Source organism: Lichenostomus cassidix, chromosome 19 (assembly GCF_008360975.1).
Source record: "Lichenostomus cassidix isolate B80296 chromosome 19, HeHo_3.0, whole genome shotgun sequence".
Classification (NCBI taxonomy): domain Eukaryota; kingdom Metazoa; phylum Chordata; class Aves; order Passeriformes; family Meliphagidae; genus Lichenostomus; species Lichenostomus cassidix.
This window is the reverse complement of record NC_139499.1, coordinates 9,780,092-9,807,706: the sequence shown is the minus strand read 5'-3', so window position 1 is coordinate 9,807,706 and position 27,615 is coordinate 9,780,092. Positions and strand designations below refer to the sequence as shown.

The following is a 27,615-nucleotide window of genomic DNA, read 5'->3' as shown; positions in this document are numbered from 1 at the left end:
CTGAGTCAGCAGAAGGAGCCCCCTCGGGTCAGGTGCCTGCTTGGGGCCTCCTGCCTGCCCTCGCCCCTTCCTTTTCTATGGCAGCATGTCACCAGCTGACCTTGCTAGATAAACAGGTTCTTCTGTGTCACAGCAGCTCTGTCCTACAACCGGCAGGAAGGGACATGTCCCTGTCCTCATGCTCAGTGCCACCATAAATTCACGTCCCGCGTCGCTGCTCGCGTGCTGGCAGGGTGAGCGCGGCGGTGCTGCTCGCCATAAATCACATCCCCACTCGATGTCCCAGTGATGAGGTGACAGCTGAGGTCCTTCCAGCAGACACAGGTCTGGCCACATCCATTCGCTCCGGGTGGGACTGTGCTGCTGAATCCCTCCACTGGTTTTGACAACCTCACCCATTCTCGTATTTTTTTAATGAATTGGGACCTGAGCCACGGAAAACGAGCAAAGTTAAAAGTCTGAATGCTGCAAACTCCTCCTAGACAACTTCACTATCAGTGTCACGTTTCTTTTGAATCCACCTGACATATTTTACGTGTAAAACATTTTTGTCGTGTAAATGCTTTTTTTAAAATACAGTCATGGGGTGGGGGCACATTTTTCTCTTGCATTTGACATGGGAGGGGTTCATCTGGCAGGAGAGCGAGATGAGGAAAATTTGTCAGGAGAGGGTTTTCGTTCCTTCCTCTTTGGTTCATTGACAAGCCTGAGATTTTTCCAGTTCCCAACCTGTTGCTACCAACTATTCCTCTCTGAGGACTGGAGACAAAACCCGTAAGGCCCCCGTAATGCAGCCCTGTCCCAGCTCCCTCGGGCAGCCTTTGCTGGCCAGCAGCACTCAGAGCAGTGGGACAGCACAGTGCCACGGCGCCAGGGGCTGCTCCCCCACCCCAACCCCTGGCACATCTGGATTTTGGGCCCCAGTCCTGGCTTGCCAGTGCTGCCTTTGAGCCCTGCGCCCCAACAACCCCTTACTGGACTTTATACTTGCCAGCTATAACAAATCTCGTAACGTGAGCTACTGACCTTGATGGTGAGTGTGAGCAGTTATGTTTTGTTGTTTTCTCTCTTGCTTGGTTGGGGCTGCTGTGAGAGAGGGTGTCTCTGAGGCAAACTTTCCGGCCTCTCTTACACTCGGACGTGCACACCTCCTCTCAAACACTCTTCTGAGCGCTCTCAGCGGGAAGGTTTGTCCACACCTATTAATCCTCTCTCAGTGTCCAGCTTCTTGTTAGTAGCAGCTGGTTGCATGTTTTTTGCTTGTTCGGACGAAACGGTTCAAGAAACGACTCATATCAACTCTTGAGAAATGTCTCTATTTTTTTGTACACTTTCTTTCTTTTGATGTTTTTTATTAATTTCCCTTACTTAAAAAACAAAACACCTGTCGTCCCGTAAAACATTTCACATCTCCCCTTGCCTGTTCTTAGAGTGTATGTATCTGTGGGACTGAACTAAATGCATGCACTGTAGTAGTCGTACTGGTAGCAGTAGATGTAGTTGTAGAACATGCATTGTCGAGTTGATATTACAGGCACCACCAACGCGAACGAGCGTGGCAGATAAAAGCAGAGCCTTGGTCTGATTGAAAGCGTAGGGATAACAGCAGAGAGCTGCTAACAGCTTGGATCCATAGACCCCTATTTGTTAAATCCCATTATCTGGAAGTTTAAATTGAAGCCGGCTGTAGGCAACCTAGACCCTCCGTACGAGAACCCGCACATGCTGTTACGCTGATAGTAAAAATGACGTTATTTTTTTTCAAATTAACCCCCCCAGGAATTGAAACACCGACTATAACCGTATTCTCTTATTTTTATTTTGTATCCAAAAGAACTTGAGGTATTTTTCAAATCATTTTACAATCATGGTTTCTCCATCAGCCTGTTACTCGTCATTATTAGCCCATAGACTCATTCGTTGGCAGTCGTAGACCAGATGTGCCACACGCAAATCACTCCATTTGGGAATCCAAATAATTCTCTGTGTGTGAGGCGGCTCCCTGCAGCCTGTCCTGAGCCACCAAGCGATTGTTTGTAGGTCATAAACCTTAAATCTTATTATGCAACAGACACTCTGAGCTAGTGATGGGTCGTACTCATTGTCATGTCACCCAGCTTAAGGGAACATTTTTAAATGAAGATTTAGCATTTCATAAATATCAGCACGAGGAGTTCGAGGCGAGTTCATCCTCTCTGCCATGAGCCAGCAGTGGCTTTGCTTCTCCTGCCTGGGTTTCTGTGCTAAACTTGGAAACTGCAGAGACGGCGCTGCAGTCAGTAAATCCAACAGATGGTAATTGAGATCCTGAATTAGGCTTTGGTTTATTTGTTTAGTTTGCTGCTTGTCAGAAAACATCCTGATGGGAGCAGAAAAGCTCCTGTGTGGTGTGGTCACCCCTGCCCTACACCCCAGCCATCCCCAAAACCAAAAATGCTGGGTGAGAACATCTTCCTGCTGTGCTGGGCAGAGCCATGTGCTCATTAATGCACTTATGGCAGCAAGGCTTCCAGAGGAAATAAAATATCCAGAATGGGCTTTCCAGTGTAATTAAGGATTTGTGTTTGCTCCTCACCTCTAATAGAACATGGAGTAAATCAAGCAAACAAGGGCTGGGGCTGACACAGAGCAAGGCGAGCTGAGCTGCCCCTGGTACTGCCAGGGAGCTGAACATTGGTGTGTTGAGGCAGGGATAATGTCCCCTTCGGATCTCAATCTTCCAGGGAAACAGGGGGACCTGCTGTTTAATGCACCCAGCACATGATGAAGTGAGGAGTGTGTCTGAAAGGCAGCAGAGCAACAAATTGCATGGGGTCAGGAAGGCTTGTTTGACACTTAAGGAAGGTGCTCCAAAATCTCATCTACTCACAGTTTAGCAAATTGTGGCCATAAAAAGGGGGACAGTGGTTGGTCTGTGTGTGTGGGGGGAGAGGAGCCACGATGGGCTCAGAAAGATGTCAGGAGGAGCATTTCAAAGATCCAGCCATGAACCAATTTGAAATTTCTACAGCCCGCTGGGAGGACTCCCTTGTGGCATGGCAGCTCTGGTGGAATTGCTCTCTCTTTTTTATTCTCCTCTATAAAAGTACATAAAGTTTAATCCGAGCTATGTAATCTCAAAAGCCAGAACCTAACAAGTGGACCACTTGGGAGCAGCAAGGGCTGGAATTTCTCACTCCACTGGCACCGTCAGTAATTATGTGACAGAGCCTGGCGGGTGATGCATTGGGAAATTAATGGCTGCATTGGATTTTATCCTTTGCTTATCTCCCTGGCAGAGGCAGCGTGTGCTGGGGAGCACGGCGGGTGGCCAGGCAGGGACCCCACACCGCGGGGGCTTCAGGGAGGGTGGGAGCAAGGACAAACATCCTGGTTTAAACAGGGATTCAGTCAGCCAGGCCCGGCATGGAGCAGCCCCGGGTGGTGAATGCACTCTGGAGGAGCCACTCTGCATTCCCATGGGTGGTTTTGGCCTTGTTACTGACAGTACTGCGAGCCCTACTTATCTGTCTAGTACCCCAAATTAAAAAAAATAATGCAAGGGGAGTCTTTTCTGTTTGGTTCAGAAGTGCTGTGCTGCTCCAGGGTGAGAATCCCACAGGTCCTTTTCAGAGCACAGGCTCCAGGCAGAAACCCTGTGTCTTGTTTTACTGTAGGATGTCACTTCTGGATCTGTTTTGATCCATGAGGGACTGAGCTTCTTCCTGCAGTGCTGGGGAGAAAATTCAGTAGATCTGAAACAATTTGGTGCTGCTGCTGCTGCTCAACCTTGGCCTCAGTGGCCAGTGTTTGACAGGGCACTGGGCTGAAGTCTATTGAGGTTAAAATACATCAGCTTTAATCAATAATTTTGTAATAGAAAATCTTGTGCACTTGATAAATCATCTCCAGTGCAATTAGTGACCACCTCTGAAGTGCAGTTGAAGTTAATCTGTAGCGAATTTAGTGGATAACTTTTAATAGTCTTTTTCATCAGGAGAATTATTTTCCACGGGAAAATGCTCCTGAGAATGCTTATCCAGAGCTGTTTTATTTGGGAAGAAATTCTTCTCTGTGAGGGTGGGGAGGCCCTGGCACAGGTTGCCTAGAGAAGCTGTGGCTGCCCCTGCATCCCTGGAAGTGTCCAAGGCCAGGTTGGATGGGGCTTGGAGCAACCTGGGATAGTGGGAGGTGTCCATGGCAGGCAGTTGGAACAACTTGGGTACCCTGCAAAGCTCTGCCACAGCCAGTTATCCATGTTTTATTCCCTTTCTCCCAGCAGAACCCAGGGGACAGAGCTGTCAGCTGTTGTAATTAGACTTTGCTCCCCGCAAGATGCAGATGAGTTGTTGCAGAGTTTGAAGTGGGGTTTCAGCACTTGCTCTCCAGTGCATGAGATCTTCGAGCACAGGATGGTGTCTCATGCATTTTAATCCCCAAACAGGTAAAATACTGCCAGAGCTGAGGGTAACTTGCCTCTCCAGCAGCAGTTTCAGGCTGTTGCCCATTAGCAGAACAACTGCTAACTGTGAGGCAGCACAATGGACTGACACACTACTGTCAGTATTTTCATGCTGATTCTCTCCCCAAATGCTTTAAAAGTAAATACATAATTACAGTGATGTTTTCTCTCCCTCTCTCCTTTCTGAAATAGAAAACTGCAAAAGGAGGAGAGTAGTTTTTCCTTGCAGCAGATGTTAGTGTGCATCTGGCTCCGTGTGAGCTCAAGAAGCGTGGTGGGTTAGGAGTTGTCAGAGAATGCAGAATGGGTCTGCAGGTATATAAACCTGAGCTGTTTAAAAATAATATACATACACAGCTGGGGCCTTAGTGAGTATTTCCTGATAGATGAAGGAGCCCAGAACTCTGTGCCCTGACAAGGGGTTGGGGTGTTAGCTGCAGACAGTGTGGCTGCTGCCACCAGCTCTCCCCCAGGCACCCTGTGCTGGGCAGCAGCTTGGTGCTGCCTGCTGCAGACCCTCCCCCAGGAGGGGATGGTTGCACAATACTGAGGTTTTCAGCCTGGATTCCTCTTCTGTTACCTGGATAAGCCCCCTGTGCTCCCGAGCATCCCCCCAGCCCGTGGGGTTCATTGGAGGCAGGAAGGTGCCCCCCAGGCAAGGCTCTCCTGCCACTATGACTTAAATTATGCAGCAAAACAAAGACCCGGTTTTGGTTTAATTTTCCTCCTGTATTGTCTGTTATTGTACAAAAGGCTTCAATTTCAAATTACAGGAGTGATAGCCAGTTAATGTGGTACAGTGGGAGGCCGGAGTTGCTGTTGCTATGGCAATGGAGTTCGGCTCATTTGTTTTGTAGATGAGTAATTACTACGCAATTAGAGTAGGCTAAAAATAAAGGGGCCTTTTGTTCCCTCTTACTCATTAATATTAATAAAAGACCTGTCCGGGCTGTGGTAAACAATTAATGCAGATGTGGTTGCCCACGGTAAAATTAACAGCAGCTTTCGGGCTCCTGGGCGCGAGGTGAAGGCGCCGGCGTCACCTGGCTCAGCTCTTGCTTCGTTTTAAATGGCAAAATGGTTACAGAGGGGTCTGTGATATCCCAGCATCTGAGCTTTAGCTCTTATTTGCCAGTTGGATGGGTGGTAATAAGTGTTAAAGCTCAATGTGCAGGCGCAGGCAGCAGGAACAGCGCTGGGGTCGGCGCCTGCGACACAGCGAGTGCCCCTAGCCTGCTGAGGGCTCTGAGAGGAACCCAGCAGCAGCAGTTCCTGATGCAGACAGCTCTTCATTCATCCCCCTTGGATCAATGCCCGGGCTGGAGCAAGAAACTTGCCCAAAATCCTGAGCACAGGCAAGGACACGCGTGGTGCTGCTGAAATGACTCCAGCACTGCACGTTTCAAATGTGGAGCAACAGAAAAGAGTGTAAGGAACAGTCCCAAGTGTTTGATGAGAAGTAAAAGGAGGAGAGTAGATTTAGCCTGGGTATTGGGAAGGAATTGTTCCCTGTGAGGGTGGGGAGGCCCTGGCACAGGTGTCCAGAGAAGCTGTGGCTGTCCATGGATCCCTGGAAGTGTCAAAGGCCAGGTTGGACAGGGCTTGGAGTAACCTGGGACAGTGGAAGGTGTCCCTGCCCATGGCAGCATTGGCACTGGATGGGCTTTAAGGTCCATCCAACCCAAACCATTCTGTGATTCTGTGAAGTATGTAAACATTAAGCACATCAGATTTTAAATTAACTGTAAAACCAGTTAAATTGGTATAAACCAGTTAGGAAGATGACTTAGCAGGACAGTGTTTATCTGCCCCTTTGGTTTGTTTGTGAGTTCCAACACAGCTGGTGAATATCCTGTGCCTGTGGGGAGGGACAGCAGAGCAGTGCAGAGCTGGGACCAGGGCAGGGGCTGAGGAGTGTCACCTGCTCCCTGCATCATCCCTGGGTGCTCAGCACCCCTGGAAAACACCGTCAGGAAGGCAGAACCTCTCCAGTGGGCCAATACCCCAGCCCAGAGCTCTGAATCCCCTGCTAGGGGGGCTGTGGATGCACAGAACCACATCCCTCCCAAACTGTTTAACTAATGGAGGGAATCGTAGCAGAGCCTTTGTAAGGTCGACATTTGTTTGTTGTTAAGGATCTAATTAGAAACATGAGAGGAAGCTGAATGGCTGCTTGCTCGGCTAATTAGCGACATGCACGAAGACCACTTTGAACTTCAAGGACACAAAGCTATTAGCGCTTACATCAAAAATGGATTAAACTTCTGTGCTTTTATAATGATTAAAGATGAGCCGCTCGAGAGGAAATCCTTTTGTAAGGCTGTGACAAGAGCTGGCTCCCTGACTGCAGCTCCTACAAACGAAGCTTTGTGTGGCCTCCGTGTCACACCCAGCCCGGTGCAAGTGACACCACTAACACACGGTATGGAAAATGGGATTAGGCAATAAATATTGATCGTTGGCAAAAAAATCTCAGCTGAGCTGCAAAGTGTAGTTATTTGTCCTGCTGCATAACTGGAGGAATTAGAACAGCTGGGCTTGAATGCGCTGAATTTTGTGTCTTTTCTCCCACAAATTGGTGCACATCAGCAGCTTCCAGATGTGGCAGATGCCCTGGATGTGTTAAGTGCAGTACTTAGGAGAAGCAGGGGCTCACGTGCACGAAGAGGGTTTGCAAAACCTGCACCAGGTGAATTTTTATCTTGCCCAAGCTTGTGGAAGCTGCCCAGCTCTTGCTCCTGACTGATCTCAGGCAGTTGAGCAGTTGGCTGGAGGAGCAGCGTGGCAGGAGGATGTTGAGGCTGCAGCAGGAGCAGTTGCCACAAGATCCCAGGTGCCTTCTCACCCCTTTGTGCCCAGCTCGAGGAGGGTGGGCAGCACTCAGCCCTCCCTTCTGGTTCCCACTCACTTGCAGCAGTAATTGCCAAGCACAGCCAGCTCACCACCCACTGCTTGCTGTCATTACCCTGCGATATTTTGATGTGTGAAGCCGTTTCCGAAGGGGCTGCAGAGGCAGAGCAACCTTTGAAAGTGTGACTGCAGCTAGAAAATAACGTACAAATAGTACCTTGTTAGGGCAGATCTCGGTGTGTCTCAGCCTCATCACCACTTATTTTGCTGATGAGCCCGACAGTTGTTTTATTTTCCTTTTTCCCTGCAGGGCCAGTGTAGCTGCAGGGAAGGGATAACCTGGGGCAACCTGGCTGCTCCCCATTATGGAGCACGTCGGGGTGACAGGGAAGGCGCAGCACTCGCGTTTGATTTTCCAGAGTCAGGACTGAGCCAGCTGTCATCTGTAACTCTTCACACTTGCAGAGGAGCCGTGTCTGCCACAGGGTTCTTAGAGATGAGAGTTTGCTTTTCAAGTGTTCTTGGGAAGAGCAGGAGCAGAGGGATGCAGGTCCCCGTGAGAGATGTACAACATGGCACCTCTCATCGTGACGCCAGCATTATTTGTTTTTCTGGTTTGTCTCCCACTTCTTCTTTCAGCGAGTTGGGAGCTGTTTTGTACCTTGTTATTCTCCAGAATATCTGTGTGTTTCCAGCTCATTATTTCTGAGACGTTTGTGAGCTGGAGCATTGATCCGAGTTCGAGGTGTGCCACATGCTGCCTCCGACAGAAACAATGCTCTGTAAAAGCTCAGACACAGGGAAGCAATGCTTCCAGTGGCTCAACCTGACCACAAACGAAGAGGTTTGGAGCTCTGTGAGGTGATTGGTATAGAAAAAAAAAGTCTGAATATGAGCTTTTATTTCTCAGTGCTGTGGCAGTGCACTCTTGCAGCCTGAATAGACCACTGAGAGCCAGGAGCACCGATGTCTTATTTCAGACTGGCATTAATTTGTACATCCAGTCCTGGGTAAATGACATTCTGGTTGTTAGCAGCTCTGAAAAGCAAGGTACAAACTCCCATTAACTTCAGCCCTGACTGCACAAAGAATTAGCTCTGGCCAAGCGATCTGTAACATGGGTGCAGTGCTGCTAATTATATTTATAAGGCTCTAAGCACTAATGATGTAAGATTTGCATGCAGGGCTGAAGTTGTGCTGGTTATTTAAAGTACCAGCGTCACGCCGTGAGTGCTGGTCTGTTAGTCATGCATGCGACAGTGTGGCCATTAGTGCCACGCTCGGGGACACTCAGGGTCCCCAAGGAAGGTGTGATTGTCCCCACAGCACTCACTGTGGCTCTGCTCTGTGTCCTCTGCGGCAGTTGTGCTTGGGTGGTTGCAGAGGCAGCACAGCAGGCTGCAGTGCTTGGGAGCAGGTGATATTCCTTCTGTGACAGTCTTCTCCTAAAATCCAGCAGTAAATGGACCCAAGTGACTCAAATTCATAGATCCACAGAATCCTAGAATGGGTTGGGTTGGAAGGGACCTTGAAGACCATCTAGTCCAACCCCATGTCATGGGCAGGGACACCTTCCACTAGACCAGGTTGCTCCAACCTGGCTTTGAAATTCAGTGCCACCAGGCTGTGGGGCAGTGCCCTGTCCCAGCTGGGCTGCTCAGTGCCCTGCCCAGTGCCCTGCCTTCTCCCTTTCCTGTCAGCAGCATTTAATGTTATTATATCATTTACTCCTTCAAGCTGGAAGATGATGTTTGCAGCATGTTCTATGAATTTTTCATAAAGATAGAAAAACAGACTAATCTTGTGAGCTTTGAGTCTTGGTGGTGGGTAATGGCTTTGATTTAAAGCATTTTGTCTTAATGATAGTTATATTGAAAATTTCCTGCTGCTTTCAAGCACGTTTAGTTATTATCATAAACATTGATGGTAGAAATGCCTGCCAAATTGTGCGTGGCTGTTTATGGCAGATGAGAGAGTCATCCAGAAATTAGAGCACTGGATCAACAAGTGGTGAAGAAACCTGTTTGTACAGGAATCCACCCTGAGGGCAGTGGGACAAGGCAGGAGCAAGGAGGGTCTTGGAGGAGAGAAGGGCTGGAGATGACCAGTTTTGGTTGTAGGATATGCTTGACAGGAGATGAAAAATGAATTTCTGGTAAGAATCATAGAATCATGCAATCATTGATGTTGGAAAAGACCTGTAAAATCAGTGAGTCTGACTTTAACCCTGCACTGCCAAGCTCCCCTGTCCCTGCAGAGCTGCTCACCCGCATGCATGGCTGCCCAGGGACAAGGAATATCCTGCCTCTGCTCAAAGAGGAAATCCAGTGAGTCGTGGTGGTTTCTTTCCCACATGAGGATTTCCTCTCCAGTGCACAGTGGCAAGGAAGGCAGACACACATCTCTCCAATCACATTCTGCACTGTTCCTCACCTGTTTGTTTTTTTTTAACTTTTGAAATATTCATATTTGTTATGAGTCCCCCACAGTGGTGTTTAAGTCTTTGGGTTTTGATGCTGTAGGAGAGGGAAAGGTGTCACCAAGGCTCCATGTGGGCTGTGGGCAGGGAACAATGATCCCCATGCAGTGTCTGTCTTAGTCCTCTGTCCATATTGCCCCTGGTTTGTTTCCTTTCAAATACAATATATTTTAGTGGTGCCTAAGTGGTTTTTTTGTCATCAGGTCTCATTTACTAGTCCCTGAGGACTGTCAGCCCAGTCCTGTGTGAGTTCTCCTTGTAGGACAGTAATGTCAAAATCCTCATGTTTCTTCTCCTTTTCCCTCCCTCTCTCCCTTCATCATTCATGGCTGAATTGAGTTTATCTGGGTGGGATTCCAGCATCTAGCTTGTTGTGCTTTGCCCAGCCACTCTCCAGTGTTCAGCTCCTCGTTAGTGTAACGCTGCTCGTAAGGCAAATGTCAGCAGGAATCCTGACGCAGAAATTTCTCAGGAGTTCATCGAGGGAGAGTTTATCTTTGAGCGATGACCTTTCTTGTTGAACACGGATTAACGTGCTAGCAGGGTCTGTGTGAGCATGGCAGTTTGCAGGAAGAGGCTCTGGATGCACATCCCTGCTCTCAGCCCAGAGCCTCCTGCCCCTGCCTCAGCCTGGGCTGCCAGGCTGGTTCTGGTTCCAGCTCTTGGCTCCTTGACACAAATCACTTGGCTGAACGTGGAGAAGCATCTCACACGCATGTTAAATGGGGATAAAGGCACTCTGCTCAAGGATGGGTTGGTAATGAAGCAGCCTTGCTGCCTGAAGAGGTCCAGCTCTTGCTGTGCCAGCCCTGCACAGCAGCTCCCAACTCCACCAGCGCCAACATTTGGAATAAAAAGACCTTGTTCTGGGGCTGCTTTATGAACCCACATTTTTTATAGCATCCTGTGTCCCATCTCGCTTTCCCTCACTGCTTTTCAGTGCTCCCCAAGCCACTGTGACGCTGGGCAGAGTAAGCCTGAGGCTCCCCAAAGCCTGTCCCTCTGGCCTGCAGGCAAACCTTCACCTGCTGATCAAAATTCACAGGCTCAGAGTCTTTTCCATAAGAAAAACCACAGCAAATTCAAAGTGAAGCAAGCAAAGCATTAACCTGCCCTGTTCCCACCACTGCCAGAGCTCCTGACTGCTGTCCCTTGATCTCCATCAGCACAGGATGGAGATTCTGTAGACCAGAGGATGGAGGATCACTGGGGCTGAAGATAAAAGGTGGTTGGCTGTGACTTACAGGCACGTCTAATTTTTTCCACATCTCTCCTGACCTTGATCTATCACAGGGCTTCCCGGGGACGCTTGGGATTGCAGATTTTGCACAGAGGAAGCCTTTGAGCTGGAGGCACCTAGGCACAGTCTCAGCTGTGAAGTCACCTGGTGCAGGATGGTTTCCTGGACAATTGGTTGGGAAATGGGACCTGAAATGGGTCCTTTGCTACTAGGACTTCCTGAGTGCTGGAAAGAGAGAGGAAGGTCCTGCCAACCCCTAGGCAGTGCTGAATCAGTCTGGTGGATCTAGAGTTAGGGGATTCGTGGTCAGCTCAGGCAGTGCCTCTGCTGGGAGCAGGCAGTGGGTCAGGCTTTGCTCCTGGTCTGGCATCAGGACACAATCAATGCTTCCCTCCCCTCCGTGGGAGTCTCTGACAGTTTTTCAGCAGCAGCTTCCAGATATGTGCCCTGAATCCTGATCCTATTCTTGCCATGGGGCATTGGTGGCTGGGGGAAAGTCTCCAGTTCATTCCAGCCTGCAAGGAATTAATGTCAGTGCTCTGCAATTCCCACAGTTCACAGCAGCTTGGACAATTTCTGCCACCTCCAACATCAGGAGTTCTGTCATAACAACACGTTTTCAAAAAGTACTAATTTTTCTTACTGATGTAGTAGTCTAGAGGATTGCAGGCATTTTTCCTTCTTCCTTTAAATCTACAGGTATTCCTGGTTTTTGTAAAACAAACTTGTTTCCAGGTAGTTGTTGCCAGAACACATCAGGATTTGCGTGTTGGGGAAGTTGTTCAGGGTCCCTTTGCTGTTGTGATGGTAAAGGTGCTTCTGGCTCCAGGTGAGCTCACCTGAGCTCCTGGAAAAAGACAAATACTTAGCTACTAACCATGGCTGAGCAAATCATTCAAATACTGCTTTCTGAGGCTGCTGAGTCTCCTGCTAATTATGGGACATTTATTGGGTCTGGAGCAAAGCGTTGGCTCTGGAAAAGCTTCCAGCTCATTCTGTGGAGGTTTTCAGACACCACATGGAGAGGTGCCAGGGCATCCCAGCCTCCCCACAGCACTTCCCAGGCAGTGGAGCAGCCCTTAGCATGCCCGTTTTCCCTCCTGTGAGCAGTGTGGAGTATTGAACCTTTGGTCAGTAGATGAAAAATTATTTTTTCATTCCCTACCTGAGTAACCCATTGCCAGCTCTTCTGCAGGTGTGAAAGCCTTACTTCCAGTCTTACAAGATGCAAATGAGAGTGGCCTGGTTGGGATGTGGGGTGTAGGGGGACAGAGTGTCTCTCTGGCTCCTCAGTTTGTTGTTCCCGAGGTTTCTGGCTCTGCTGTGGGGTTTGCAGGAGTATTTTACTGACAGGATGCCCCTGGCCGTGCCCTGTCCTGCTGCCACTGTCGCTCAGAGCAGCCAACTGGGTTTTCTGTGTGACTTGGCAGGAAAATTCACATCCATTTTATTGAACCAAAGGGAAGAAAAGGGGGGAAAAGTGCTGGCTTCTAGTAATAAAGGGCTTTGGAACATCTCAGCTGGATATTTTTCTTCACGAGTGAGAAGGCCAAATGTTATCTTGACATTTAATCTTTAATAATAAAAAAAGGCTCTTTGTTTGCCAGCGAAGTCCAAAATCTGTTTACTCTCTCATGCCTTATTTCTTTTAACTTGCTAGCTTAGATGTCCTACTTATCCTCCCCTGCTACTGCTTCAGAGCTGTGGTGAATCATTTATTGTCAAAAATTGACTTCCCTGGCACCACAGAGCCACCAGCTGCCAGGAGCACTTTGCTTGACCAGTTCATTCATTCTTTTGAGAGCTGGGATCCTTTGGGCAGGGGATGATAGGGAGGAGAGGTCCAGACTGCTCCCACCACAGCACTTTGGTGCTGCCAGAGCCCTGGTGAGAGCACAGGGCTGGTTCCAGGCTGGTCACCAGCAGAACCCTGCGGTCAGTCCATGCGGCTCTGACCTGCTGGCAAGGGTCACTCCAGGCCACCAGACTTCATAACCCATTCTAGTGTTCAATGAAGAGTGTGAGAAGTTGCAGCCAGAGGAGAAGGCTGGAGCAGGCTTGGGGCAGCGTGGAAGGCTGGTGATGGAGGTGACAGGGTTGTGTCTCGGGGGGGTCTGGGGCAGGCAGTGTCCAGCTGGCCATCGTGTCCAACTGGCCATCGTGTCCAACTGGCCATCGTGTCCTGGGGAGGCACTGGTGGCTCTGGGCACACCAGGCTCCCTGTGCTCCCCAGGGACCTTGCAGGTACCACCCAGGTGTAGCTCCAGCTTCCCACAGCCATCTCCATCCAGCTCCTCCCAGTCCGCTGACTTTTCTTTCGCATCGAAACTTCTTCCTCATAAATTCTACATCCAAGAGCAGCCGTGAGAAATGCCAGAAGCCTGATCATCTAACATGCTTTAATATCTAAATTTCTTCTTTAGTATCATTCTTATTTACATTGTTTTTCTTTCTCAAAAAAAAAAAAAATTAAGGGAGGAAAAAAATTAAATTTTCTTTTACTTCCACATTAGGAGGTGAGTTGTCATCCACCCTCTGGAATTCTTTTTTGCTTTTGATCTTTATTTATTTGTTTAATTTTGGTTGATGTCCCAAGCATGGTTTTGGAGACGAAGGTAGGTCTTCGCTCTCCAAATCAAAAGGAAAACAAACTAAATAAAACAACACTCTCCTTGGTCATATTTAAAAGAAAAAAAATCCAAACTGTTCCATTCCATATCATTTAAAGAAAAAAAAAAAATCGGCTATTGAACTATTTCTACAGCTTATTGATCTAAAAGGGCGGGTTTTTTCCAAAAGTATCGAATGGATCCAAAAACCTATTTTCCTAGATGTCATTCAAGTTATTTGCTGTCAACATTTTAATATCAATATTACCACAATGTGTAGTCTCAAACTAGTTCCTTTGTAGTTTGCATGGGATGTGAATGCTGTCTCGGCGTGCCCAGACCTAGAGAACTTGTTACTACTGCATGAGCATCAAGTCAGATGTTGAAAAATACCTATTATATTTTGTGATAATTTGGTGAAAATGAGCACCTCCAGTCTCTGGTTGCAGTAGTGTGTTGAATGATCGTTCTTTTTTTTTTTTATATATATCCATATATATATTTTTGGAGCTCTAAGCTTCGTAGTAGTCCGGGCTGACTCTTCTCCAGTACTTGCTCTCCTCTCGCATGGCCTTGGTTAAGTGTTAGAATTGGGCCTAGGCTGTTTATTCTGGTGTTTGGCTTTGTAATACCGGTGCATGCCCGGCGTCTGGCCTCATACCCAGCTTTATTCTCTGCACACCAGTCTTGAATAGCTACAGTGCTCAACCGAATTTTGGCGCACCCGCTTCCCCGGCAGGCTCCAACCCAGCGCGGCCCGGCGGCTTCCCCGGCGCCAACAGCCCCGGGCCCGTCGCGGATCTCTACGGCACGGCCAGCCAGGACTCCGGCGTGGGTAACTACATAAGTGCTGCCAGCCCGCAGCCGGGCTCGGGCTTCGGCCACGGCATCGCCGTAAGTACCGCTGGGGTCGGGCTGGGTGCTGGGGGGACAGCGTGGGGTGGGCTGGGCTGGGGTGACCCCATGGCCAGCGCGGCCTCTCGCTGCTGTGACCTGTGAGCAACGCCCAGCACACCACTCTGGAGTCATGGAGTCAGGAGTTGTGGGGTCATTGGGGTTGGAAAACAGCTCCACGATCACCAGGGCCAGCCTTTGACCAGTTACGACCTCGTCAGCTAGGCCCTGTCACAAATTGCCACCTTTCCAGGGATGGTGACTCCCCTGCTGCCCTGAGCGGCTCGTTCCAAAGATTAATCACCCTTCTGGTGAAGAAATTTTTTCCTGATATCCAACCTGAAGCTCCATTGGTGTAAGGCTTGTCTGGAGCCTTCTGCAGCCAGACCTGCCACGTCTCAAAGGGGAATATTTAATTAATATGGGATTTAAATCCCTGCTTATCCAAAAGGGCTTTACATCAGCCCAGCTACCCCTCCTGGCTGATGCACCATTTGTCAGACAGGGCAGCAGTCCCTGCTCCCACCTGAACAAACAAAATTACCTCAATCACTGGCTGGGGGGACAGCAAGGGGACAGCCGTGTCCTGCTCCTCTTGTCCTGTTTGCTGACCCTCGGGGTCACTCCCAGCCAGTGCTGGCGTGGCTGGCAGTCCCTGGAAGCCGCAGGTTGAGCGAGTGGCTGGCGCTGGGCTGTGGGGTCACCAGGTCACCTCCTAACGCCGCGTTGGGTCTGCGATGGCACTAATGAGGGCACAGATTGGCTTAACAAGGCTGCACGTGGCTGTGTCACCTGTGTGTGAGCATGAATGGGGCTGGCCTGCGCCCCGCTGGCACCCCCAGCACAGGCTGCAGCCGAGGCTCCTGCCCTGTTGGAGTACAATCAGGAGCTGTTTCTTTCCTCTTGGATGATGAGGAAGTGCAGAGGTTCCCCCGAAGGTCCCTCAGACTGAGAGGAGAACTTCACTCCCTGATGGAATTGGATGGGGGGAGCAGGAGTGTAGTGCAGACAAAGTTCCTGGAACTGTTGTTTTTATTGCAGCTGGTACCCAAAATGTCAAACAAGCCTGCTGCCTCTCCTTGTGCCCCTGTGCTCAATTCCCATCCCTGGCCTGCTCCTCCGTGGTCACACCATGGACTTGACAATCCCTGTGGATCAATTCTAGCGCCAAACTTGGAATATTACTGCTCTGCGAGGAGCTACATCAGTTCAAACTGCCACCTCTCACCACTTACAACACCTCTTACTTCCTTATTTTTCACCCAAAGAAAAGGACCCTGTTTGTGCTTGAAAACCTGGGCACTTTGGCCTCAGCAATATCCTGATTTTTCAAGCAATAGAACACCAGGTCCAAGCCTGGCTATCCAGATTTGTCTGCACTAACACTTCCCAAAGAACCATTTTATAATTGACTTGCAGATTGGCAGCCTCTTAATTCCCCCAATAACTGCAAAGAATCCCATAGCTTTTTTTACATATATATTGATTTAACACTCTCCATTTACTAACCCTGGTTTAAAAACAAAGAAGGGAAAACCCCAAAGCTTATTTTTGCACCTGGGGGAATGAAAAGATGATGGTCTTGGAAAGGTGACCATAGGGTTGAGCACATCTGGTGACCAGAGCAGCTCTCGGAAATCCCTATTCATGCTGGCAACACAGTCTTTCAAGTCCTTTGATAATTTCTTGGCAAAATTAATAATCAGCTGTTCCCATGTATAGAGCACTGATGAACTTAACAATTGTACAATTTTAGGGACCTTTGATTGCAACGGCTTTTACAAATGGATACCATTGAAACGTTACACTTGGTTGGTTGCCATCTCACTTGGAGGTATTACAGTATATCCCATTTGTACTTTGTGCTGAACTACCATCTCCCCTATATTTACTTTAAGTGAACAATTTTTTATCTTCATTTCGTCTTTCCTTGGCCTTTAATCATTCCTTTCTGTGATTTGTGTTACTCAAATCAACCTCAGGGGTTGGAAACTGGAAGGCAGATACAAAGCTAAGCCCTCAAAAGTCACTTTTCCATCTTCATGATGCTTTGTGCAATAATTTGAAGAGGCAGAAAACCCAGAAAGCTGTGGGGAATCACCCCCAGTGCCAGCAGCCAGAATCCCATTGGGATCAGAGATCTGCTCCCAAGGCACTGGTTTAAAAATAGCTGAGCCCCACTGCTTTATTACTGAGAAACCATCATTCTTAATTAAGTGCTGTACCAAATATTACAGCTAAAAGATAACATTGTAACTTGTAACCATAGAGCAATTATCAAGATTAAAAAAAAATTAAACCTGAGCAAATTAAATTAAAGACATTACCTGAGCACTGCAGCCCTGGATCGCTGCCAGTTTCCTACCCTTTGAACTAAGCTCGAGTTAATTAAATGTTTAATTTTTATTTTTTATTATTATTTGGCCTTTGGCATATTCGTCTTTGCAAACAAATATTCTTAACACTCGGAATGGAATAGATTAGAAAATGCAATGAAAAACAGAAGTTATCCCAATTAAATGGCATGGGTTTACCTCCAGAGCTCCAAGCCCAGACAGGCAGGTAGAATGGATACGACAGATTTTATTTCCCTGCCTCTTTCCCTGCACTACATCACATCATTTACGTTTAAAAATCAGTCTGTGGAATTAGAATTAAAGTTAGTCAGGGGGCTGGGAACTGTGGAAAATGTTCGGAGGCTTTAAGCGACATAAAAATAGATTTATACCTAAACACTAGTGGATAAAGGGGGTTTCTATTTACTCTCCATCTCCACACACACCCCCAAGATTACCTGAAATTGTTCTGTCAATTGATTTGCTCCACCAAGGAGTGTTTTTTATGGGAAAGAAAAAAAGTGCCATAAGTACTCCTGCTTAATCCCAGCTATTACTCGCACGTATCGGTGTCTGTTCGCCGATCAATTTGTCAGAATCCTTCACGTTTCCTGGGCCGTCAGCCCTTGGAATGGTGAGGTGGTACCCAGGCCAGCTGGAGCCCCAGCAGAACATCATAACTCAGGCTAATAACGCGCGGTGACGGCAGCCCTGCCAGATTGATGGGCTCTAATCACTCCGCACTTCCATCGGCTGCTGGCCAGCGCCGCGACTCAAACCATTAACGACTTCAAAACAAAGTGCTTTTAATGTTGCTCATTACTAATTAAAATAGATTTTGAGAGGAGGAAATGAGCCTTATTATTAATTCCTCAAGGAACAGCAAGTTGGAAATTCTTGCGGCAGCGGCTGCTCCGGGCTGTGCCAAATATTGTGTGCTGGCTGTCCTGGCATTCCCAGGGCAGGATTGGGCTGAGCTGCAGGTTCTTGGGGCAAGGATCAGTTCCCACATCCCTGCAGGGTACTGGTGGCACCTCACCCCGAACTTGCATGGCTATTTGGGGATGGGTTTTGGAGGTCAGCCCAAAGCCGTGACCAGGGAGCATCCTAGCCCAGCAGGGCTGCCTGCAGAAGCAGTGCCCAAAATATTTATACTTCTTTTATCCAATATATCTCAGCTTTAAGCACGGGCAGGGACGGAGCATTGGAGGCTGAAGCTCTGTTACAGAATAAATAATGTGCCCAGGTAAAGCTTGTCACCTTCAAAGTACTTCAGAGAAAACTCATTTTACCCAAGCCATGTAAATTCCTGCCGTAACAGATGCCTGAGGAGCAGTTTTTGTCCTGGCCATATATCAAGTCACATTTTAGTGTTCCTAAACCAGCCCAGCCTGCCCCCAGTCCAGGCTTAGCTGGGATGGAGCTGGAGATGAGAGCAGGGAATAATGAGATCCCCTCTCCCACGGGGGCTGTCCTGGGAACACCTCAGCATTCCAGCTGGTCCCTTGTGGATCAGAGCAGGCTGTGGCTGCAAAGTGTTTGCAAACACTTAGGGTTTGTTTGGTTAAAAATCCTATCATACCTCAATTAACTGTCCTTCTCCTGCTCCGTGTCCACCTTCTCCCCACGCAGAGTCTCTCTGGATGTCCGGGCAAGACGGGGCGAAGTTTCTGAAGGGGCCCACGGTTGGGTGATCTCATCAGACTTTGAGCACTACATCATCATCATCATCACCATCATCATCACCGCCAACGCAAACTGGAGGTGGCACTCGAAGGACTTGGGTTGTTTAAAATCTCTCTCATCATCTCATGAATCTGCTGTACTATAAAAACAACAGCTTTTAAAAGTATGTATATAAAACCCATTTCTTGTTCGTTTTATTTTCTCGATGGGTTCCCCCCTCCCCTTTTTAAACCTCTCCAAACCCACATTTTTTCGTAGCGTTTTTGACATAGTCTCGTAGCCACGTAGTCGGAATTCTTTGTGTATGTAGCGAGAGCCTAACCATAGTGTAACTGTTATATTAAGGGGTTTCTTTTGCTTTTCTTTCCCACCTCCCCTCCTCCTCCTCCCTTCTGTTTTACGTAGTTGTTGTTGCTTAAAGGATGCTGAGATGGTGACAGGAGCCTCGGCCGCCGGTCCGGCTCGGTGGCAGGGGGAGCAGAGCCGGCGGTGGGTGCAGCACGGGGGGCTGGCAGGGCACGGGGAGGGGGGAGCAACAGGTTCTCTGGCCCTTCTTTTCCTTTGTGGCGTCTTGGTTACTCTAATTCTCTCTATTTTCGGCAATAAGGCGAGGGCGACAAACTTTTTGCGCGTCCTTTTTCTATATAAGTGCTTTTTTTTGTTGAAAGAGGTGATATAAAGGTTTTTTGAAATCGTGAATTCTGAAAAAAAAAAAGAAAAAAAAATAAAATGCTGTAAATACAATTCCATTAACTACATAGAAACTATTAAGAAAGAGAAATACAAACCTATTTTTGTGATGGAGTCAGCCTAAGGCAGTTTCTCTATGGAAATGGATGAAAAAAGACAAGGAAGTTGTAGCCTTTCGGAGCGACTGCCGGAGCTGGCCGGGGTTGTGATGCTCTGGGATCCTCCCAGCTCGCCCTGTTCTTACCAGCAGCTTCGCTCTCAGACGTGCACAGCTTACAAAGGAACAGTCTAGTGGTATTTTTATTTTAATTTAAAAGCCTGCTTTTCCCAAAACTGATCAAGAAGCTACGATTTTTCCTACTTAACGCATTTACGGTTCAAAGCACACCTTTATTTTGGTTCTTTTTTTGGTTGGTTTTTTTTTTGGTCATTGTTTTAAACTAGATCAACTTGCTGTCCAGTCATTTCAGCTGCTCTGGGCACCCCAGAGCAGCATCCAGCTTGCATGGTTTCCTTTATTATCCATCACTTTCTGTATTAACAAATTAGAAAGCAACTTTGGTTGGTTTTGATTTCTTTTTTTTTTTTTTTTTGGGAATACCTCAGTGCTACAAGTTTCACCCTAGAAGCAACGGAAGATTTTAATTTATTGTAGTTGTAAACAGAATTTAAAAGAAATAAAGTATAAAACATCATTGCACTGTGACTGGTAGGGGAAAAACTGACAGTTTCCTATTTGCACATGTTTAATATTTGGCTGTTATATATATGGTCCTCTGTTGGGGGAGGAAACTTATGAAGGATATTTTTTAATTTAATTTTTTTAATATTGGTAAATAGGCCTGCAACAGCAAACTAGAAGTACAACATGGTAGGTGGCATTAAGAACATACTGTAGTGTGGATATATTTCTTCTTTTTTTAACGTAATATTGACAAGTTTTATTAATATTTTTTTAAATTGTTACGTTTATAAATTTGGTACTTTAGGTACAGCCAGTATAAGACACTGAATGCGACATTTGTTAAAAAGAGCTGCTGCACTCCTATTTTTGTAAATTTTACTAACAAGTAGACTAACGTAGACATTCAATAGACAAGGTAGAGCAAGGCATCTTTAACAAAACAAGGCACCATACTGCTAACCGAAAGGAGAAAACCTTGTTTTTCTTGTTTTTAAAAAAAAATCATGCTTTTTATGTAATATTTTAGGTTTTTTTCTTATTTCAGAACAACCAGGTTTAAGCAAAATGCTGGACGCTTTTTAAATATTGAGACTTGATCAAGTAATAAATGAAATAAAACCGAATTCTTTAAAAAATAAAAAGGTAAAAAAAAAAAAAAGACGAACCAAATTCCCTGCGATTCAATGTGCCGTCAGGGAATTTTTTATTGCTATTTTGTCAATGTTGATGATGTACTGTACTACCAGTTGGTTTTCCTCTCCATTCCCTGTCACCTCATAGAATATTCTTTGTTGATCATTGTTGTATGTTAATAGTGTATAAAATGGCTTATCTTGTAAGAGTGCTGTCCTGATGGTAGTGTAGTGAATTTTTCCCCCCTCTTTCTCTCTTCCTCTTCTAGTACATATTGGTAGGTGTATCGTAATTAAGGTTAAAAATTTAGATGTAGTTATTCAGATTTAGGACCAGTAAGGATAGAACTTTCTCTTATTTAAGAAAAAAAAATGCTAATAATTTTGGGAAGGTTTTCCTTTCTTTGTTTTTTTCTCTTCTTTTTTTCTTTCTGTGCTTTTTTTTTCTCTCGTTTATTATTTTTTCTTTTGCTGATCTGATGCGGTTTCAACTAACCAAAGGTCTCACAATGTTAAAAATGCTGGCAAACTCTTAAGGCATTTGTAGATCCCCACCCTTGACTTTGGAAAGGGGATGTGCCATACTACCTTAAATGCTAATGCTAGATATGCAAAACTGGATTTTTTTAATTTATTTTTTAAAAGAGGGAGGCATGGTATATTAAAACGATTTTACTAAGAGAAAAAAAAAAAACATATTTTTTTAAGAATGCTCAGAAGAAATTGCTAATCTGTGTGAATATGTTTTAGATGTTTATATACCTTTTGAGAAGTCCCAGTGGCCCATAGCACAAATGTCGTGGAATCCAAGATGTTTTGATGTGGCTACCTAGACTAAGGTTCACGTTAGTCCCCCACTCATCTAGAAATCCATTTTGAAGGATTTTTTTTTTTTCATTTTCTTCATTTGTTTGGGGGTTTTTTGTAAATTTTTCAGCACAAAGGTTCAGCTCCACCTTTGTTTTACTCAAGCGCAGCGAGCGAAGGATCGTGGAATCATGGACTGGTTTGGGTTGGAAGAGACCCTAAGGCCATCCAGTTCCACCCTGCCATGGCAGGGACACCTCCCACTGTCCCAGGTGGCTCCAAGCCCTGTCCAGCCTGGCCTTGGACGCTGCAGGGACAGAGAGGTGACAGCCATCCCTCACTCGGAGGGACAGTGCCCTTTGCTTCTCAAATCTCTCGCACAGAGCTGCTACCCCAGGGTGACCAAAACGAGGGATTCCCACCACGCTGGGCATGCAGAGCACTGGCAGGGCCACCCCAGAGCGGGACAGGCTGTGTCCCAAACACCAGGGACATTTCTGAGGAGCCACAAGAGCTCGGGGACTCTCCCCCTTCAGATAATCCAAGTCCTTTGTGATCGGCTTGATTAAAGCGAAGCCTGATCTGTCCTTTGGGGTTTTTATTTCTTCTTCATAAATGTTCATTTTGAGTTGAATTTGTAGCTTGGACTTTAAGGTAGCATGGCTCTCTTCGCTGTAAGTTGATTTTTTTTCCATTGTACAGCAGCGTCTACTGGTGAATGTCACACATCTTGCTAGGCTTAGTTAAACCATTGGGTAATTGTGGGTGATAATGACCTGAAAGGTGTTGGGATTTCTTTTCTTCCCTGCTGGGCAGCCTAGGATGCTGCTTTCATCCGTAGTGTGAATGAGGGCTAGTGACTCCAGCCACACGTCCCTTCCTGTTTCGTTTCTGCCATTCACTCAATGCAACATAATCAATAATAAAGCAATATAGTTTACTACATTTTTACTGAAGGCCAGCCATGGTTCTGTATGATATTGCATATGAAACTGTTTACAAAAAAACAAAAAAACCAACACTAACTCATAGCTGTCTTTTATGCCATGGCGATGTCTCTCGGGTGGAATCTTCTGAATTCTTTTTTTTAATGGTTTGGTTTGTTTTTTTAAAGCTAAATGGTTCAGAGAGAGGGAGAAGTGAGGTTAGTTAGGGTGAAGAGACAGGATGCATCGAAGACACACTGGCAGATCCCGATCTGCACACAGACACTGTAGAGTTTCCTACGTACAGAATCCAGTCGACCCCTCTGCCGTGAGAACACTACGTGAGGAGATTCTGTAAGCTAAAGCAATACTTTAATACTGTAATAAAATTACCAAAAAAAAAAAAAATACTACTACTAATAATAATAATAAAAAATAAAAAAAAGTAGTTTGAGAAAGCAAATCCTCGTGGTCGGTTGTCGGCCCCCCAGCAGTCCGACTGTGTTGTGTGGAGAGCAGGGCAGCCCAGCTGGGCTGTCTGCCTGTGGCTGTCGTAGGTAGCAAACCCCCGTCATTCTCTGTCGTACGAGGTCTGAACTCCCATCAGTACTAGGATGCAAGTGAGCATTTCAGGTGGTCATAAATGTACCTAAATAAACTATGGCACAGTGGCAGGCCTAGCCCTTCCTTTTATACTTTAGTATGAACTGATGAGAACTTTGGTAGTGACTTTTTTTTTATATATATACATATATATATGTATCTATATATATCAAGCATCTTTCAGGTCTCTGTGTATGGCTTTCTGAAGCCCTGTTGTAAAATACTATGTGGATGGGGGTCTCTCACATCACAGATGTGGAAAGTATAATTTTATATTTGTATTTTCAAATAAATAAGTTTGTGAAAGGTTTCCATCCTCTACTGTGGTCCAGAAATCAATGTGTTTGTCTGACGAAAAAATACAATAAACTGTTTTGAACAGATCCATGGAGTCCCTTTCATTGGAGGAGGGTGGGAATTCATTCCTGACGGGTGAGATCAGCCCCATCACCCCAAAACCCATTGCCCTGTCACCCCTCTTGCTCCCATCCCTGCCCTTGTTCCCAGGATGGGCTGTGGGTGGCCATGTGTTCCCAATCCCATTGGATAAATTCCCAGTCTCCCACACCCTTGCTGTGCATTTTCCTCATTGCAGTGACACTCTGGCTTCACACCCTGTCTCAGCTCAGATATTCCACCAGAGGCTGTTTCCCTGTGGCACTTGGCTGGAGCTGAGCCAGCTTTCCCCAACCCTCCCTTAGGTTTAAATACTCACATTATTCCAGCCCAGATGACACAGGTTGCTCTCCTGGGGAGATCAGGCTGTGGGAGTGGGCAGGGATGGAGGGGATGCTCCAGCCCAGCAGCATCAACAAACCTTCCCCTTCCAGAGGCATCCGTCCCCTCTGGGTCCAGCCGAGCTGGGGGTCCCGGGGGGCAGCGCTGGGGGTCTCAGCTGGACACTGCTGGTGAAGGTCAGCGCTCAGCAGGATGCAGCACAGCTCTCTGGAAAGCAGTCAACACATCAAGCCCTTAATGGGATTGATGATTAGTGGAGCACCGAGGGGAAAATTAGATTAGAAAAACAAATGAAAATAATTTCGGAAGTCGTGTTTATTCGGGGTGGAAGGAGCTTCCACTGCGAGGGCTGCAGGAAACGATTTGACTGCAATCCAGAAGAAAAGGAGCACGGGTCTGGAGTACATTAGTGTGGTGGGAGGCCGGGAATAGCAGCCACTTAACCCTGTCATTCAGCAAACATTAGTGAATTATGAGTGTATTATATGTGGGTGATGTGTTTTGTGCAGAGCCCGCGGGCCCGCTGTAGCGGCACTGGAATGGGAGCGGGGGTCGGTGTCAAAATGTAAATTTTTATACCAGCTCTGGAATAAAAATAAGATTTTGTGTTCGCCTCCCAGCTACTGAAATCAAATTGCAGCCGAAATCGGAGTTGTAAAATAAGCAAAAATTTCCCTTCCCTGTCAAATTAGTGCCCCGATAAAGAAAACAAGGGAGATAAATGTGATTTACTTCCTCTCCCTCCTGTCATAAACATTTACAGCCGAGCTGTAACGATGAGCTGCAGGAGGCTGCTGGGGCCACTGGGGTTGTGCAGTGTCACCCCCGTGGGGGTCTTTGGGCACCAGTGGGGCAGGTGAGCTGCTGCATCCCTGTGCCACATCCCATCCTGTGCCCCAGTTCCCCATCCTGCACTCCAGCACGCCCCAGTCCTGTCCCACGGGTGGCTGTCCTGGCTGTCCCAGAGGCTCGCAGTAAATCCCATGTTTATTAGACTGCTTGGAGGACTTGAGCACCCTCTGCTCCTCGGCAGATCCACATATCCCCCGTCAGACATCTCGAGGCTGCAGTTCAGCAGCAGAAACCAAGCCAGCATTTATTAATTATGAGCTTAAGCACTCCCTTTCACGGCTATTTACGAGGGCCGCCTCATAATTAAGAAAGAATAATAAAATAGAGGGGTTTAAAGCTCATTTGTTCCACTGGGTACCAATCCCTGTGGTGGCACAGCCCGGATGCCACCCAGCCTGAGAGCTCTGAAACCCACCCCAAAAAACCCACCCCTTTTCACATTCTGCATTCAATTATAATAAATACCATCAGAAATGAGCAATTCCAGCAGCTCCACATGTCGAGGGCGCAGGGCTGCAGCTTTCAGCTGGTCACGAGGTGGTGGCAGCGCCTGGGTAAGGAGAGACACTTGTAATTCATTAGCGCTTTGCAAAGGGCACAGGTACTTGACTCCGTTTGTGCATTAGGCAGAGGCTGATTCCTGCTATTTACCTCCACGGCAACGGCTGGAATTAGCACGGAGCAGCTCCCCCGGGCCAGGCTGGCTGCATCCACTGCTCCTCATTCCTGCTCTGCAGGGCAAACAAAGCTTCTCACAGAATCATGGATGGGGTTGGGTTCAAAAGGGCCTTAAAAACCATCCGGTGCCACCCCTGCCATGGCAGGGACACCTTCCACTGTCCCAGGTTGCTCCAATCCCCATCCAGCCTGGCCTTGGACATTCCAGGGATCCAGGGGCACCACAGCTTCTCTGGGCACCCTGTGCCAGGGCCTCACCACCCTCACTTCTTCCCAATATCCAACCTAAATCTGCCTTCCTTCAGCTTGAAGACAATCCCCTTGTCCTATCCCTGCACACCCTTGTGAATTTAAAGTCTCTTTCCAGTATGAATGGACGATCCAGGTCCTCAAAGCCACTGTATCCCACGGTGGCAGCAAGCCCAGGTCCCCAGCTTGCCCTTCCCAACATTAACAACCCTGACAGGGTCAGGGCTGCTGAAACTTGGGCACATTCCCACCCTCTGCGGCATTCCTGGCCGCTTGGGGACCAGCCGACGTCCTGGTGACAATGTCCAGCCCGCAGCCTGCTGCCGCCACTGGGTGCTAATTGCTGTGACACATCGAGTGGCACTCGCCCCGGCAGCGATGAGAGGAGCCCTCGCACAGCTCCTGCCCGCTAATAATTACTGATTAAAAACTAGTTAAAAAGCCAATGAAGACTGAAACGTGCATTAACCGGGTGACCCCAGCTCACACCAGCCGCGGAGACAGAAACAGCACTTGTAGTGTCTCTGGGTACAGAATCAGCACTTGGTGACACCCAGCAGGGATCTGCCACCCCCTGCACCTACAGAGCACCCAGCACGGGCTCTGATGTGACAGATCAGCAAGAATAAAAAGCAGGAGAAAGTTCCTGCTTTTGCCTTCTCTAAGCCTCCAACACATTTGGACCACCAATAGAACTGCTCAGGATTCTCACAGGGCTTTGCCTCTTCAAAGCAAGGCTGCAGTTTGTTCCTCTCAGTCCCTTTCATCCAGAGATCCAAAATGCTTCCTATCGGTCCTGTCACAACCTTTTGATGGGTGGGGAATTCCTCTTTTTCAATCCTGAAAAAGTGAGCCCGGCTGGGCTGTAGGCTCCAAACCCTCCTGAGATGCTGCAGGGAGGTGAACACCTGGAGGGGAGCAGCGCCCAGGGCAGCGCTCAGCATCACCTCCCGGGGCTGGAGCATCACTGACCCGCACACGGCGGCCCGAAGGACAAGCTGTCAATACTGATAGCCGTGACGCTGTGTAAATGCAACAAGCTCCCCGCTCCGAGCCGCGCTGGCCCATCGATCCGGCAGGAGCGGCGATGGCAGCGGCGCGGACACGGCAAGGTCACGGCGCATCCCGGGCAGGAACCCTCGGCGGAGCATCCCCGCAGCCCCGAGCCCGGTGGAACGGAGGGTTCCTGCAGCCCCGAGCCGAGGGGAACGGAGGATTCCCGCAGCCCCGAGCCCGGTGGGACGGAGCATCCCCGCGGGGAAACGCCGAGCTCCGCACATCCCTGCGCGCCGCGCTGCGCTTCCATCACAATGCACGGAGCGCCGATGCCACCCGGAGCTCGGGGGAGGTGGAGGTGCCCCAAGCCGAGCCGCCGCTGCTCCAGCCGAGCCTCGGGAGCCGCAGGAACAAAGCTCTGCCATTAGCAATCAGAATATCGGCGCGGCCGCTCATAGAAAATCAAGAGGCAAAATAATTGAGTCAATAGCGCTGCGAAAGGATTGCTCCTTCAGCCCCATTCTTGTGCTAACAATCCTCCAGCAGGGCTGAGGATTCAAAAGCTTGGAGAATCAAAAAGGAATTGATTTGATTCAGAGCTTCAGCCCGGGCTGTATTTAACACATCATTTTTGCTTGCTCTACATAGAATAGAAACTGTTTGAAGGCAGAGGGGCTGGGGGAGCGGGAAGCACAGGAGCAGGAGAATATTCTGGATTTGCTGCTTTTCCAAGAGCGGTTGGACCCACACTGTCCCCCCGGACGGCTGACAGACCCTGGGGACCCGCAAAGGGACACCCTGGGCTCCAAGTCCCCTGAGCATCCAGCGAATCTGGCTGGCCTGTGGCTAAAACAGGACCAGAGAGGATGAAGGAAGCAACTCGTGCGGCGGATCGCTGCTCCGTGTCCTCTCTGCTCCGCCGGAGCCTCCATCCATCAGCCTCAAGGGCAGCTGCGGCGCTTGGAGGGCACAGCACGAGGTGCCAGCGATGCTTCCCCCTGGGAGGAAGCAGAAGATGCTTTTTGTGATCCCTCCTGTCTCCCGGCCCTGGCACAGGGTCACAAACACTCCTGTCCCGCTGCCCAGTGCCACCCAAACGGGTGGGATTCCCGAATTCCCAGCGGGATCACGAGCTCCCTGCAGTTCCATGAGTGCTGCAGAGCTGCTCCACTCCCAACCACCACTTCCAGAATCCTGAACCATCCCAGGAGGCTCTTTGCTCCC

General features: G+C 48.1%; 1 protein-coding gene and 1 long non-coding RNA gene across 15 annotated transcripts in view; one reads left to right on the top strand and one right to left on the bottom strand.

Annotated features, from left to right (window-relative positions):
- Nucleotides 1-22,683, top strand: part of MSI2 (musashi RNA binding protein 2) — a 201,549-nt gene extending 178,866 nt beyond the window's left edge. For 4 of the 14 annotated variants that reach the window (XM_085078598.1, XM_085078592.1, XM_085078596.1 and 1 more), the window contains 3 exons: nt 14,359-14,513; nt 16,270-16,347; nt 18,482-22,683. In XM_085078598.1, coding sequence (XP_084934724.1) covers nt 14,359-14,513; nt 16,270-16,311 — 197 coding nt within the window. In that variant the 3' untranslated portion in view covers nt 16,312-16,347; nt 18,482-22,683. Of the gene's footprint in view, nt 1-1,095; nt 1,188-14,304; nt 14,514-16,269; nt 16,348-18,481 lie in introns of those variants that run through there. The other 10 variants (XM_085078597.1, XM_085078590.1, XM_085078588.1 and 7 more) reach the window with 5 other exon arrangements.
- Nucleotides 19,798-27,615, bottom strand: part of LOC146429280 (uncharacterized) — a 27,524-nt gene continuing 19,706 nt past the window's right edge. Inside the window, exons 3-4 of the long non-coding RNA XR_014855770.1 lie at nt 24,934-25,018; nt 19,798-23,823 (exon numbers count right to left, since the gene is read on the bottom strand). This is a non-coding gene — a long non-coding RNA (uncharacterized LOC146429280). The remainder of the gene's footprint in view (nt 23,824-24,933; nt 25,019-27,615) is intronic.